General features: G+C 45.5%; 1 protein-coding gene across 1 annotated transcript; it reads right to left on the bottom strand.

Moving 5' to 3' along the window:
* Positions 1 to 1,043: 1,043 nt before the first annotated feature.
* Krt28 (keratin 28) lies at positions 1,044 to 15,325 on the bottom strand. The gene is made up of 10 exons (XM_087910010.1): positions 15,243 to 15,325; positions 11,741 to 11,922; positions 9,314 to 9,886; positions 8,815 to 8,897; positions 8,011 to 8,167; positions 6,765 to 6,926; positions 6,560 to 6,685; positions 3,073 to 3,290; positions 1,631 to 1,686; positions 1,044 to 1,374 (listed from the first exon to the last, which is right to left on the bottom strand). Exons 2-10 carry the CDS (start codon positions 11,918 to 11,920, stop codon positions 1,232 to 1,234), a joined length of 1,698 nt encoding a protein of 565 aa, XP_087766136.1. The 5' UTR covers positions 11,921 to 11,922; positions 15,243 to 15,325; the 3' UTR covers positions 1,044 to 1,231.
* Positions 15,326 to 15,835: the final 510 nt, after the last annotated feature.

Below are 15,835 nucleotides of genomic sequence, written 5' to 3'. Positions count from 1 at the left end.
TTTTGTAAGTGTTTGAGTATTTTCTCCACTTCTTTGAACTCAGTGGAGCTGTTGGATGTTGGGTGGGATGAAACTTCTCAGTGAAGTCAGGGAGATACTGAGAAATAAAGGAACAGCTTTCTTAAGGCAGAACCATCAGAGCGACCTTGGAGATGACACACTTTTAATTCTCAGCACAAGTCTTGGTGCAGGGAGGGTTTAAAAGCTGGCATGATGTGTTTTTTGTACAGTCCTGAGGTAAGAATGGTGTTTACATTTCATGTGCATGGGTGTTCCATCTGCATGCATGTTTGAGCACCACATGAATGCCTGGTGCCTGAGGAGCCCAAAGAGGGAGTTAGATCCCTTGGAACTGGAGTTATAGATAATTGTGAGCCATGTGTGGGTGCTGGGAATTGAACCCCAGTCCTCTGGAAGAGACGCCAATGCTCTTATTGCTGAACCGCCTCTTTAGTTTCTGGCTTATACGTTTTAAACAGTTGAAAACATGGAAAGAATAACTTTTCATGAAACGTTAAATTATTTGCAATTTGAAAATTTCAGTGCCTCTAAATAAAGTTTTATTCAAAGTAGCTGTGCCTATCAATCTATGTTTTTTTCCCTTAACAGCGATTAAAAAGACCTATGGTCTGCAGTGCCTAAATTATGTCTGTCTGGGCCTTCATGGGGAAAACCTTCTATAATCTGTTCTGGAAAAGTCATCAACACATGCTTCGTTGAGGTAATCTTTTCAAAGATTATTTTTCCAGATAGACTGGGAATGGTACCCTATTTTGTGAGTAATCTTGAGGTAGGTTGACAAAAATACCAGACACGCGCCATCTCGTGGTGGAGTGTGTCAGTTGCAGGAGAATTTCTGACCGTTCTCAGATAGTTTACTTGTGCAGATGTGGTGGGATTTAAAAGTTATGCCTAGCGAATATCTAATATTTAAATGCCACATGATCATATTGATATTTATTGAAAAGTAGAGTGAAATTCAGCAAAAACGTTTTCCAGAAAGATCTTCAACTTAATATTAACCACCAGCAAATGGAAGCGTGTGCCCATCAATTCTTTTCTTTATTTGGAACAGAAACACCCGATATCATGCGAAAGTCACCAAGAAAAGAGACATTTTGTCGAAGGTCACTTTGTCTGTAATAGTAGAAAGCGTTTCCATTCTCCCTGAGATTTAGACTAGCGTAGCTGCGCTGGCTCCGCCCGGTTATTCTGCCCCCTAGCGTGGGAGCTAGAAGGGAACCCTCTGCTCGGCCTTGCCGTTGCTTATCTTAGACATCTTCTCCTCGATGGAGTGGATCCTCGAGGACAGGACCTTCCCACGCTGATCTATTTCTTCAACCACCGCCTTTACCAGTGTGGTTTTGGATAGTTCTAGAGAAGAAAACACAGGTGAATGCATGAATCTTTCCCAAAAGATTATGTGAGGGGAGCCCAATCTGTTACGCTTTTCGCACTGCATCGCATGCCTTGGGAGGGAGTGTTACGCGTTTATAGTAACATTTTTTTGGGCGTCTGGGAAACATTTCCAGTAGTTAAAACCACTGAACTGTAGACTTGGCTACCATGTGTGAGTGTTGTTGATGGGAACGGAGTTTCCGCTACAGAAATGAAACGAGGTTTTCGTTACCTTTGGATGAAGTCCCCGAGCTTCCAGATTCAAAGCCCTTTGAGCTGGAGCAGGAACTGGAAGAAAGAAAAGTTTATTATTTTAATATTGGTGTTTCTGATCACTTTGGAAACTTTTCATTGAAACACTGGCTCAGCAGATCTCAGTTTTTACTATTGAAGAAAATATTACGATTTTGTGTGCAGGAGCAGGAAGTGATTACAAGTTATTTAAAGAGGATTTTTCTTTAAAAACATCTTATTTCCATTTGATATTTTTCTTTTTGGTGGTGGTGGTGATGGTGTGTGTGTATGTATGCATATGTATGTATGTATGTGATGTGTGTATGTGAGTATGTGAGTGAATGTATGTGAATATGCAAATGTATGTATGTATGTGTGTTTGTGTCTGTGTGTGAATATGTGTCTCTGTGTGAATATGTGTATGTGTGAGTGTTTGTGTGTGAGCCTCTATGTGTGTGAGTATGTGTATGTATAGGTTTGAATGTGTTTGTGTGTGTGTGTAGGTTGGCATCAGGAATCTTCCTTTACTGCTCTCAGCCTTAGTTTTAAAGAGAGATTTATTTATTTTTATTTTATGGGTATAAGTGTTTTGCCTGAATGTCTGCATGTGCACCACATGCTTACAGTGCCCTTGAGGCTAGAAAAGGGTTTCAGTTTCCCAGGAACTGGCGTTACAGCCTTCTGTGAATCCTGCGGGTGCTGAGAACAGAACCCTGTCTTCTGTAGGAGCAACAAAGGCTCTAAACCTCTCAGACATCTCTTTAGCCCCTCCATACCGCATTTCTTGAGAACCTACAGCTCACATATCAGCTAGATTGGCTGGCCGGTGAGCACCTAGCATCCAGTCTGCAGCAGATCCATCCAGTGAGCTCCCCGCATTTACATTCTGACCCCAGGTATGGAGTGACAGGCTCAGACCACTATACTCAGCATTTACACAGATTCTGGGCCCCAAAGTTGGGTTCTCATGCAACAAGCACTTTACCCACTGAGCCAGCGTCCCCGTCCCTCCCCTTGGACTTTTTTTTTAAGTCCAAGAATTAAAACATTAAGAAAGAAATATGCGTTAGCTTGAGAAAGATACATATAAAATATGCATTGTCGTAGCAGCCACACGTACATATAGAACATGTCTACATATGTCTACATATATACATATGTGTCCTGAAGGCATAATCAGGGGATTTGGGAAGGGTCAGGGGTCAAGAGAATCTTGAAAACCCAATGCTTGACATGAGCAATAGTGAGGAATTGTGCAGGAATGATGGGAGTCCTCCGAGGCGGATAAGGGGGTTCTCACGTACAAATATAGAGGAACTGATTCTAGAAGCAAGCGAAGGCACGCACTTGTACAGTGGGAGAGAAAAGCAGCAGGCTAACAGTGTGGAAGGCTAAGGGGTAGAGCCTGGCTGTTGTGGGGGGACTTCCCAATGGTCTTACTTTTCGTCTCCGTCGATGAGGCGGCAGTAGGTCTCGATCTCCTTCTCCAGGTGGGCCTTGATGTCCATCAGCTGCTCGTGTTCCAGCTTCTGGCCCTCGGTCTCGGTCCTGACCTGGTGCAGCTGCTCCTCCAGGGCGCTGATCTGAGCCTGGATATGAGCCAGCTGAGAGCAGTAGTTGCCCTCGGTCTCCGCCAGGGAGCACTCCAGCGAGTGTTTCTGAGACAGCCAAGATCATAGCAAGGGATGAAACCACCAGAGAATCTAGCCTTCGGTTTCTTAGCATCTGCGGGACCACCCCCCCCCCCCCAGGCAAGTAGGGGCCTGTTACAATAAGACAGTGGAGCTTGGCATGAACCAGGTGGTGAACAGGCACAGGATGACCTGACATGGGATAAATGATTGCCCCGCCAAGATTTTATTTTAACATTCACTTAGGGGTGTGTGTGTGTAGTAGGGGGCAGGCATGTGGCACAACAAACGTCAGAGGATAACCTGCAGGTGTCGGTTCTTTCCTTGTCCCATATAGGTCCCTGGGATCCAGCTCTGAGTCTTGGCAGCAGTACCCTTACTCTCTACGCCATCTTATCAGATCCCTGTACGGTATTTGACCGTTAATATTTTGGTAACAATTTCTGTTAAGACCGACATGTATCTAAAAGCACTTTGGGGGGACGGAACAGTAAGAAATCCACAAGGGGTGATTCATATTTTAAAATTGCTGTTTTGGGGTTGTCTGGTATTTCGAAGTCTTACTCTTTAATGCCCTATATTCATCCTACTTCCAGGCCTGCTGGGCTCTTGTTTCCTTTTCTGATCCATTCTGGATTTTCTGCCAGTCACCAAAGTCCTCTTTTGAAAGAAGCTAAGACTGAATGAATCCTTTAACAGGGTGGGCTCTGCAGGCCAGCGCTCACAACACGCAGGTCACGGTGTCCACACCCTCCTATGAGAATCCTACTTCCTCTAGCTTTTCACAGACTGTAATTTGTCCTGCCACATGGTCCCTGCTTCAATTACGGTAATTTCCCCCTTTAGCTTATCATATGTAAATATACGCCTGGGTAGTGATTACTTTGGGTACCAGTCATCAGAATGTCCATCACCTCTGCCGCTCTCTCATTTTCCTTCCTCTCGTGTGGTGTGACTGCAGCTCTTACGTCACAGGAAATAAGGTCTCCGTGATAAGGAGATGCAAGGCTCTGCCTGGCATTTTTTGCAGGCAGTTTGGCTCGGTGTTTACATCATAAATGCATTTTTATCTTGAAACGCGTTCTTTTTATCTTTCCATATGTGTATGTGTGTTTATGTGTGCGTGTGGTGGCCAGAGGACACTCTTGGGTGTCATTCTTCAAGTGATACCTACTTATTTATTTAATCGTTTTTAAAGGCAGCCTATGGCTCACTGATGCAGTTAGAAGGGCTGGTCAGTGAGCTCCAGGAGTCTTCTTGTCTCTACTTCCCAGCACTGGGATTACAAACTAACTCATGCCTTCATGCTTAGCTTTTTTTTTTTTTTTTTTTTTTTGCATGAATTCTGAAGATCAGACTCACAGCCTTGCATTTCCCTGGCAGGTGCTTTACCAGCTGAGCCGACTCCTGGCTCGTCATCTTACTTCTTTATCGCAATCGCAGCATTATAATTTCAAGGATGATTTTGTGTTTTGCCAAATATATGATGTACTGACTCACTCCTAGAATCACATCTAATGGGCTAAGACCCTTAGGACAGAGACCGACACTGGCTGCTGCATGTGGAGAGAGGATGCTGGGCTCTCCACGAGCAGTCAAGTGGAAGGTGACCAGAATGGTGATGAAGAAGAAGAGGTGACAAAGAGCAAGACCAGAGAGAAAGAGAGGTGTACCCATCATCCAAAACCTTAAAGCCTCACTTTCCTGCCTTGGTATTCCTTTATAAGATGGCTAATATCCTGGGAAGTCAGAGCAGGCAGAAGCTCTCTTAACTGCCTCCACTGGGAAGGCTGGGTGCTGATGAGCGAGAACCAGTTGGACTTGGAAGTTTGCCTGACACAGGAAGCAAACATACGGATGTTTATATAGATAACTTCCAACCTGTAATTGACTTGGTGTTTCACCTGTGGGAAACTGACCTTGCAATTTATTTTGACCAAAGTATCTCAAGTGTGGAAGCTCAGGTACCAGCATTACTCTGTAATTTGCTTATACTGCAGTTAAATGGATTTGAGTGGGAGGGTGAGTTATTTCCTGATCCCAAAGCATTTCTTCTGGAATGGGTGATCTGAGCCTTGAATCTTAGTGCTTCGTGATTTTGTTGTTTCTATGAGAAAATGATTCTAATGGGTGGTCTGACCCTAGACTCTGAGCCCTGATGTCGTTGCTGATATGGGAAAATGCTTCTGATTCTGATGAGGGAATTTGAGAATTTACTTCCCACCCTGTTTTTCAGAAACATAGGGAGAATTCACCCCTGCAGCGGGACAAGATTGTACTTAGCGAGAGAACACTGCATCTGTGCTTTTAAGGTTGCTAAATCAAAAAATTTTTCTAGTGTACTGAGTCTTGGCTTCCTCTGTGACAGGCTTGCTGTTCTCAGCTGCATAGTAGCTACTTCTTTTTGTCTATACGACACCCCATTGTCCTCAGGGATTACAGGACCTCTTGTGGATATGGGGAACCCATGGGCCACATGCTCTCCACAATTCTCAGAGTCAAGCCTTTTGGATACTGTCCAATCATAGTCCTGAGCTGAAGCAGGGTTTTGAGCTGGGTTGTTTCCATGGTAACCATCGAAGTCTTCTGGATGATGTTCCCACCTGCCATGTGCCTACGAGGCTGAGTACCAGGCTCTGTGGGGTGTTTGCTGTGGGACGAGAGCTTTTCTATGTAGGGTGAGAGGACCAAGAGGGCCCTTGTCAGAGTTGCTGTGTACCTTTCTTTAAAAAATATTCTATGTGTATGGGTGTTTTGCCTGCACGCATGTGCACCCCATGGATGCCACATCTGCAGAAGACAGAATAGGGTATCAGATGCCTCGAGGCTATAGTCAGTTGTTAGCTGCCCTATGGATGCCTGGGATTGAATTTGGGTCCCCTGGAAGAGTGGTAGAGGCATCTCTCCAGCCCCGTGGACCCTCTCTTACTAAGCTTTTCTCAGTGTTAGGAGAGGTTGGTGTGCCCCATCCTGGCCTGTGTGGCCAAATAACGCTGGTCCTGTCCCTTACTTTTTTAACTGGAACAACACTGCCCAGCATGCTCTATGGGCTGAATGAACAATGCTCAGGGTGGAACTGGGCACCAGACTAGATATTTTCACTAAACCAACCCTGGGCACCATCCAGGAAGGAAATCGTCTGGGTGTCAAGAAGTCTGCGAGGAAGACAACGCCTCTCTTTCTGTCTCCTGGGATGCTTTCCCTCCCGTCTTCAATGGTTATAGGAGAGAAAAGAAGGGCTTCTCATAGGTTTTGGGGAAATCAGGGGGCGCAGGCGAACTGGTGTCAGCACCTACCGTTGCCGAGAGTGACTGCAGCTCAATTTCCAGAGTCTGCAGGGAGCGCTTCAGCTCGGTCAGCTCCGACCTGGCCGAGGTGACTGCGTCCATGTCATTGGAGATCTGCTGCTGCAGCGTGGCACTCTGGAAGGCAGGTTACACAGGGTCACACTGAGTCTGGCTTGCTAGGGCGGAAGAGGACAGCGGGTCTGGCTCCCCTCACCTTTTCTTGGAACCCTGCCTCGGCGTCCCTGCGGTTCTGCTCAGCCAGGGCCTCGTACTCGGCTCGCATGTTGTTCAGTAGGACGGTGAGATCCACGCCCGGTGCAGCGTTCATCTCCACGTTCACGTTGCCTCCCGCTGAACACTGCAGAACCTTCATTTCCTGGAGCGAAGTGCAAGTGACTGTCCTTATGCCACCCGAGAAGGTTTTAGAAGTCCCAAAGTTTCCAGAGGAATGTGTAATTTCTGGGTCCTATCTAATCTGTGTTCACACCAGTCATCCATCTTTCCTCCCTCCCTCCCTCCCTTCCTCCCTCCCTCCCTCTCTCCCTCCTTCATTTTCCCTCCCATCCATCCTTGTTTTTATGAGACAGGGTCTTGCTCTATAGTTTAAACTAAGCTGTCACTTGCTCTGTAGACCAGGCTGGGCCTTGAATTTGGGGATCATCTTGCCTCAGCCTCCCAACTGCTGGGACTATAAAGCTGAACCACCAGCCTGATGGTGGTGGTGCCCACCTTTAATCCCAGAATTTGGGATGCAGAGACAGGCAGATCTCTGTGAGTTCAAGGCCAGTCTGGTCTATGAAGCAAGTTCCAGGACAGTCAAGGCTAAAAACCCTGTCTCAAAAACCAGAAAAGTTGAACCACCACACCAAACCCAAACACACACACACACACACACACACACACACACACACACACACACACGTTGCCCTTCAAAAGCTGCTACTAACTTATTTCTGTACTTTGAAGTTTTCTATGTAAGATTCCATATAAAGGAAAATCCTTCTTGCTGTGGAGTTTCAAAATCAAACCGCCTGCAGTTAGCCTACACCCACCAGGGAGAGTGTAGCAAATGCCCAGGGTGCCCCAGTGTGAGTGGCTTTTTACCCCACCTTCAGTACAGTCAAAGCTGCCTTCTGTGACTTTAGGGGGGACATGGATCCCATGTGCTTCAGGCCCTTCTCTTGGGTTTACTGTCTCTTCTCTTCCTTCCCTGGTTTTCACGTTTGGGGGTCACTCTCCTGCCAACACCCCCACCCCCGTGGCCTTATTCTTTCAGTGCTATGCTGTGTGACTCTCCTCTCTTCCTAACTTCCCTTCCTCTGACGTTCTCGTGGGAGGCAAGCAGATTTCGTGTGTAACTTCCCTGAGCACGGATTAGTGCTGGGATCGCAACGACTTCCTTCCCTCTCGAGAGTTTTCACGGGCAGAGCTGAGATGGGACTTAGTGAAGCTTCTCCTACCTCTTCGTGGTTCTTCTTGAGGTAGGTCATCTCCTCAGTCAGGGACTCATACTGCAGCTCTTGGTCCGTCCTGCAGAGGGTCAGCTCGTCGAGGACACGGCGCAATCCGTTGATGTCTGCCTCTACATTTTGGTGAAGGGTGAGTTCGTTTTCGTACCTGGGTGGGGAGAATTGAAATACAGTGCAAGTTAGCTCTTCAAGAAGTTCAAGGCGTCGACCTCAACCCGAAGTCAACAGGAAATCCGAAACCAAATCAGGACTCTCAATCTTATAAAAAACCACAGAAAAAGCCTTGTGTGGTAGCCCAGGTCTGTAAATCCAAAAAAACTCAGGAGGCTGAGACAGGAGGATTGTGAGTTCTAGACCAGTGTGAGCTACCCAGTGAGACTCTGTCATAAAACAAAACAGCTGGACACAGAGCGGGACCCTTCCCTCTGGTTCTGTGCAGGAGGGGCAGCTCACCAGTCACACAGACTCCAGGGCCAGCACAGTTACGTGAAAGCTCTGTTTTTGTAATCTTACCTAAGCCGACAATTTTATGGAGTGAACAATGGCCACGGAACGTTACTTTGTGCTTGGCATTCCTTTAGGCAGGCATGGAGATACGGGGGCAGTTTATTTCATGGATGTAGTGAATATGTTACATTTTGACTCAAGTTGACTGTCGTTTTGTGGCAGAAATCCTTTGATTCCTTTACTCTTTTGGGTTATAATTTATTTTACTTGAGATGAAAACGAAATTGTTTAGCAACACAAACAGACAGGAACTTCGTTTTGGGGCCATGACTGCCTTCTGTCACTTACTTTAGTCGGAAGTCGTCAGCAGCCAGTCTAGCATTATCAATCTGCAGAATTATATTAGCATTAGCAGCCGTGGAAGAGATAATCTAGAAGAAATTAAATGGGCATTAACAGAAATAACTTTGCCTTTGTTATTTATTATTTAAAAAATAATCAAGCCTTTGCATTAATTTTTAACTTATACAATTATCAAAATATTTAGAAATTAATTTTTTAAAAAGTAGCTATGTTTTAAATTTGTTCTCATATACTTGTCTTATTTTTAAAATAGAATAATTTATTATCTATAAATGTATTTCAAAATGAACAGTGGAATTAACATTTTAGCTACATTGAAATTCATGAATCGAGGTTCCTAATTTTGAGTAATGAGAATTATTTAATTAAGATTCAGTACAAATTAAAGAGCAGTCATTACTCATTTTCCTTTGTGATTCTATATAGCTTTGCTGGAAGTTATTAAGTTTTGAAAATTTGACTAGTTCCAAGTCTGTGATTTTACCTTGCTTTTAAGGTCCTCGATGGTCAGATGGTACTGGCTGTAGTCGCTGTCGAGTCCACGGCAAGAACCGGGTCCGTATTTCTCGTGCCAGCTCTTGATCCGTCGCTCTAGCTCAGTGTTTGCCTCCTCCAGAGCCTTCACGTTATCCAGGTAAGAGGCCAAGCGGTTGTTAAGATTCTGCATGGTGACCTTCTCGTTTCCAGAGAGGAGACCTCCTTCGTTCCCAGTGAAGCCCATGCCAGACGCATTTCCGAGGGCACCAGCAGCATGGCTCCCACCGGGGCCACCGCTCAGTGTCCCTCCTAAGGCCCAAGAAAATCCACTCCCGGCAGCCGAACTGCCACCCGCACTGCTGCCTGCAAATCCTGCGCCTCCGCTGGGTGGCCTGAGGGATCCTGACTGTAGGCCAACGTGCCTGGATCCGCCAGAAAACCGGAGAGACATGGTGCCGGAGCAAACGTTCCCCTTGTCTGTGGGCAGCCGTGACTTCAAAGGAGAACAAAGCATCACCAGCCTGTGGGTTCTTGGGGCTTTTATACACAGATATGGGGGGTGTCTCCAGTTGAGTGGTGTCTGCCGAGAGAGAAATGGCATCATTTAGATTAGCATGAAATGATGTATAATTGGGCGATTTAAGAAATAATTAATGCCTAACGTCCCCCGGTGTTGCTTCAGGATATATGTTATCGTAGATAAAGTACGGCTTGGTTCTATATTAAGTTCATTATTTTGACTTTTAATTTTGCGTGAGTAACCTTTTCTTTCATCTAGAGACCCCATGAGCAGACTGTTATTATCTGGCACAGGGGCCAATGGAGTGTTGAAGGCTGAGATAGGGCCCTGTCTGCCTGGCTTACCACACAGGTGCATGAAGGATTATTAGATACAGAAACAGGTATTTTATCCCATGAGAACCAAAAAACGTGTCATTTACATAAGTACATCCCTGGTAATTTCCCCTTCTTTCCATTGCTGTAACACCTATGTATTGTCTTGGCTAATGAAACAGTATATGGCCATTCATGGCTACTGTGTCTAGTGTGCTATGTTAGACCCAGAAATGGAAGAATGGAGTTAAATAAATGTAGAAATGAAAAGATACTTTTATAGTCTTTAGGGGATTGTTAGTTCCAGACAGGGGCTGGATCTTGTTCAGCTTTGTGTGCTAGACCAAGGGTTTGGGATGAATCTTAAGTAAAAATCAGGGAGAAATATTAAATTGATTCTGAGAGTAGAGGAAGTGGTCTATTCGCGGGGAGGAACCCTCTAATTGGTTGACCCAGTACCAAGTGGTCAGCCCTGAAATCATGTGCATGCAAGCTACACTGAGCAGACACGGCGGGTTGTATTTTATGTATGTGCGCATATGTCTGTAGCAATAACAATTAAAGAAGAGGAGGCCGGGAACTTGAGAGGGAGTGGGGGTGAGGGGTCGGGGCGTGGAGGGAGAGTTGGAGGAAAGAAAGGGAATGGAGGGAAATGATGTCATTATATTTTCATTAAAAAGTAGCAAAAGAACCAAGTTGAAATGAGTTGATGAGCAAACTGCAGGGGTGAATGGATGTTCCTGGTGAGGAAGATGAAGATGGTAGAGATGGTGGTGTATGGAGTAGAGAGGAGCTGAGAGGAAGTGGCGATTGATTGACATTTGAGGGTAAAGGAAGAGTTGGGATTTTTTTTTTCCCCTGACAGGATCTTACTATGGGCCAGGTTTGGACTTTGCTATTTAGCTCAGGTTTGCCTTTAATTAGTGATCCTCTCACCTCAGCTGGCCAAATACTGCAACACCAAGTATGCAGTGGCTGGGCCTGGCTCTGATAATTGATTTCAGATGCTGGGAACCATAATGTTAATTGAGAGAGGATTGTGGTGGGAACACCAAGATTCATCTTAGACTAGTTGAATTTGAGAAGTTGCTGGGATATCTCGGTTAAAGATGGCTGCTGATAGGAAAAAAAAAATCAATGTTTAGAGTAAGTTCACTTCTCTGGGCAAATGCCTAGCCAGCAAGGTGTAAATGGGTTGCTAGGCAGAACTGAGGGCTTCGTCCTCATTTCGGTCGACATTCGACTATGTACATGGAAGTAATTTCATACTGGAGTAGACAGAATGATGTAGGTTTGGGGGAATCTAAAGATGGGAGCAAGAAGGACAGTGCCCAGGAAATTCCCAGCGCCCTATGGGTGACTGACTACATAGTCACATAGAAAGAAGAAATGGTGTCAGAGGGACGGGTAGGACGAGGAAAGCGTCTGAGTCACTGGCTGTCTTTATGTCACGGAGGAGGCGAGAGTGACCGTGATGTGGACAGAGCCGAGAGATGGCTGGTTAAAGCTGCTTTGTTAATCTGTTTTCTGTTGCTTTGCCGAGACACCTGAAGCTGACTATATACATTTTTTATAAAGAAAAGAGGTCAATTTCACTGACCGTTTTGGAAGCCGAGAGTCCAGGACAGGGCAACACCATCTTTTCGGTTTCTGGTGAGGGTCCCTTTGTCCCATCACCGCGTGGTTGAGGTGTGGGAAGGGAAGCAGCCATGTAAAGAAGGGCGAGTACTTGTGGGTGGCCCGGCTTTAAAACGACCCTTTCTGGAGAACACTCCTCCATTGCTGCTGGGAGGGCAAACTTGTACAGTTACTTAGAAATCAGTACGGCGGTTTCTCAGAAAATTGGGGATCCATCTACTTCAAGACCCAGCAATACCACTCTCGGGCATATACCCAAAGGATGGCCACTCATACCACAAGGACATTTGCTCAACTGTGTTCATAGCAGCATTATTCATAATAACCAGAACTTGAATACAACCTAGATGCACCTCAACCAAAAAATTGGTAAAGAAAATGTGGTACATTCACACAATGGAGTACTACTCAGTGCTAAAAAAATGATGAGATTTTGAAATTTGCATACAAATGGGTGGAGCAACAACAACAACAAAAAAACATCCTGAGTGTGGTAACCCAGACCCAGAAAGACCAACACGCTATGTACTCATTCATAAGTGGATATTAGATGTGAAGCAAAGGATAACCAGCCTACAGTCCACGACCCCAGAGAAGCTGGGGAACAAGGAGAATACTAAGAGCCATATATATGGATCCCTCTGGGAAGGGGAAAGAGACAAGATCTCCTAAGAAAATTGGGACCATGGTGGGGGGGGGAGAAGGAAGGGCAGAATGGGGAGAGGGGAAAAGGGGAGGGAGGAGGAGAACATGAGGGAACAGGATGGTTAAGATGGAGGAAAGAAAGGGAGAGCAAGGAAAGAGATATTTTGATTAAGGGAGCCATTATGGGGCTAAGTGAGAAATCTGGCACCAGGGAAATTCCCAGGAATCCACAAGGATGACCCCAGCTAAGACTCTAAGCAATAGAGGAGAGGGTGCCTGAACTGGCCTTGCCCTGTAGTCAGACTGATGACTACCTTAATTGTCATCATAGAACCTTCATCTAGCAACTGATGGAAGCAGATACAGAGATCCACAGCTAAGCACTGGGCTGTGCTTCTGGAGACCAGTCTAAGAGTGGGAGGAGCAATAAGATGAGCAAAGGGGTCAAGACCATGATGCAGATACCCACAGATACGGCTGACCTGAGCTAGTGGGAGCTCACTGAACCTGCATAGGACCAAACTAGACCCTTTGAATGTGAGTAACAGTTGTGTGGACTGGACAGTCTGTGGGGCCACTAGCAATGGGACCAGGGTTCTTCCTTAGTGCTCGAATTGGCTTTTTGAAGCCCATTCTTCTTGGAGGGATAAGTTACTCAGACTAAATGTAGTGGGGAGGGCCTTGGTGCTGCCTCAAAGTGATGTGCTAGATTTTGTTGACTCCCATGGGAAGCCTTACCCTCTCTGAGGAGTGAATGGGGCATGGGGTGGGAGAGCGGGCAGGGGGGAGGGAGTGGGAGCTGGGATAAGTATGTAAAGTGAGAAAAGATTGCTTTAAAGTAATTAATTAATTAATTAATTAAAAATGTCTCTTTCTCAAGAACTGACTGGATCCCATGAGCAAAACTACATGAATCCTCTTTGAGGCAGGGTTCCTAATGAACAGTGAACTGACCATCTTCCATTGAGTCCAACCACGGAGAGGTCCAAATCCCTCAAAACCACCACCCCGGCGACTAAGTCTCCAGCACGTAAGCTTTTAGGAGACTTACATAAACTGCATTCAAACTCTAGCAATTGGAGAGTGGAGACCAATGTTCAGAAGTTTAAAGCAGGCAGAAGCACAGATGTCCAAATCCAGAGGCCAGTCTTGGGAACTGGATCAATTATCATTGGAATCAGAAGTCAGGAGGGTATTAGGACCCTAAGTTGTAGGAGGGAGGCTGTTTGTTCATCCCGGCTGCCTAGCTAGCTTAGATGAAGTTAAAAAATAGATAGCTATAGTTATAGTTTTCCTTAGTTATAATAAAAGATAAAGTAAATAAAATATTATAACTATAATTTTACTATATTAAGGTTAAAACCCTCCTTTTTATTTAAACAGAAAAGGGGAGGTGATGTGGGAGTCCCCTCTGTATGTTGCTTGTATTGGTTAATGAATAAAGAAACTGCCTTGACCTTATAGGGCAGAACTTAGGTAGGCAAAGAAGACAGAACTAAATTCTGGGAGGAAGAAAGCAGAGCAGAGAGACCACAGATCTGCCTGAGACAGACACTGAGAATTTTACCCGGTAAGCCACTGCCATGTGGCGATACACAGGTTAATAAAAATGAGTTAAATTAATATAATAGCCAATAAGAAATTAGAGCTAATGGGCCAAGCAGTAATTTAATCAAGACAGTTTCTGTGTTTTTTTTTTTTTTTTGGGTTAAGCTAGCTGGAGGGATGAACAAGTGGCTACACTTGGCTACTCCCTCCTACACTAAGTCATTGAATACTAGACCAGAGATTCCTGGACATAAAATGTCTTGTGATGCCTGGAGGTGGGAGGATGAGAATGAGGGGCTCAGACCGGGCGGTGGTGGCGCACACCTTTAATCCCAGCACTCGGCAGGCAGAGACAGGCGGATCTCTGAGGTAAGCCTGGTCTACACAATGAGTTCTATGACAGGCTCCAAAACTACAGAGAAACCCTGTCTTGAAAAACAAAACAAAAAAGACATAGATTCTCCTTTAAGTCTTTCCTTTCTTTTTTTTTTTTATCCAGTGAGACTTGCAGAAAAAGTTCAAATAAATGGTCAAAATGTGGTTTAAAAGTTCCCACCTCCTCAGTTTGTTTAGGTACCCGAGGGTGTGCTGAGCATAGTGCTTGGCAATGGCAACACTGCAATACATGGCAGCTGTTATCACTGGTGGTGGTGCTCTGTGTGTGTGTGTGCAAGTGTGCGTGTGAGTGTGTGAGAGTGTGTGCATGAGTGTGTGTGTAAGAGAGTATGTGTGAGTGTGTGTGCGAGTGTGTGTGAGTGTGAGTGAGAGAGTATGTGTGCATGTGTGCAAGTATGCGTGTGAGTGTGTGCATGAGTGTGTGTAAGAGAGTATGTGTGAGTGTGTGTGTGAGTGTGTGCGAGAGTGTGAGAGAGACTATGTGTGAGTGTGTGTGAGAGAGTATGTGTGAGTGTGTGCATGTGTGCGTATGAGTGTGTGCAAGTGTGTGAGTGTGCATGTGTCCATGTGTGAGTGTGTGTGTGTGTGTGTGTGTGTGTGTGTGTGTGTGTGTAAGAGCTGAAGAAGTGAAGCTGAAACTGAAGGAGATATGAGCAAACAGCCTTTCCTGAGGCAGTGTAACATGAGGGGCCGGCTTGTTGGGGTTTCTGTCCCGCCCGGGTACCCCATAACTGGCAAGCCCCAGAAAAATCAATCACACAGAGATCTCTATAGGTTATAAAGCTGACTGGCCCATTAGGTCAGGCTTCTTGTTAACTCTTATAACTTATATTAACCCATTATTCTCATCTATGTTAGCCATAATGGCTCCGTACCTTTTTCAGCTGGGCAGGTTACACGCTGTCTCTTCGGTGGTCTGCACAGGAGTGGCTGAGGAACTTCTCTGCTTCCCAGAATTCTCCTGTTCTCATTGCATCACCTCTACTTCCTGTCTGGTTTTCCCACCTATACTGCCTGCCTGGCCAATCACCATTTTATTAAAATATGATTGACAGAATACAGACAATTCTCCCACACCAAGGCAGTGTCTCAGAGGGTTGAACGGAGGGACTGTGGGGACTTTGGAGTGACTGGGTTCAGGTTCAGGTGAAGAAGGTGTATGGAACTGTGTCATCTCTAGGTTAGTCAGAGATGTTGCCAAGATAAGCCTGGTGCTGTGGTGAGCTGGTGCTGTGGCCAACATTGGCATGGTCTTTAAATGCATGACCTGGGCAAAGCTGCAGGATATTTTTAAAGTTATGAAGAGCTCTAGATAGCTCTTAGTTCAGTTCCTTATCAGCAGGTTAGGCAAATAAGACCCAGAATGCCAAACATTTCACTCAGGATTATCAGGCACATGCCAGGTGAAAACTTGTTTGTTCAAGGTAACCTGAGAGTCTCACGCTGAGATCTACTTATTCTTTGAGAA

Source organism: Myodes glareolus, chromosome 9, assembly GCF_982192425.1.
Source record: "Myodes glareolus chromosome 9, mMyoGla1.1, whole genome shotgun sequence".
Classification (NCBI taxonomy): Eukaryota; Metazoa; Chordata; class Mammalia; order Rodentia; family Cricetidae; genus Myodes; species Myodes glareolus.
Note: the sequence above shows the minus strand (reverse complement) of the source record. Positions and strands in the feature narration are given on the sequence as shown.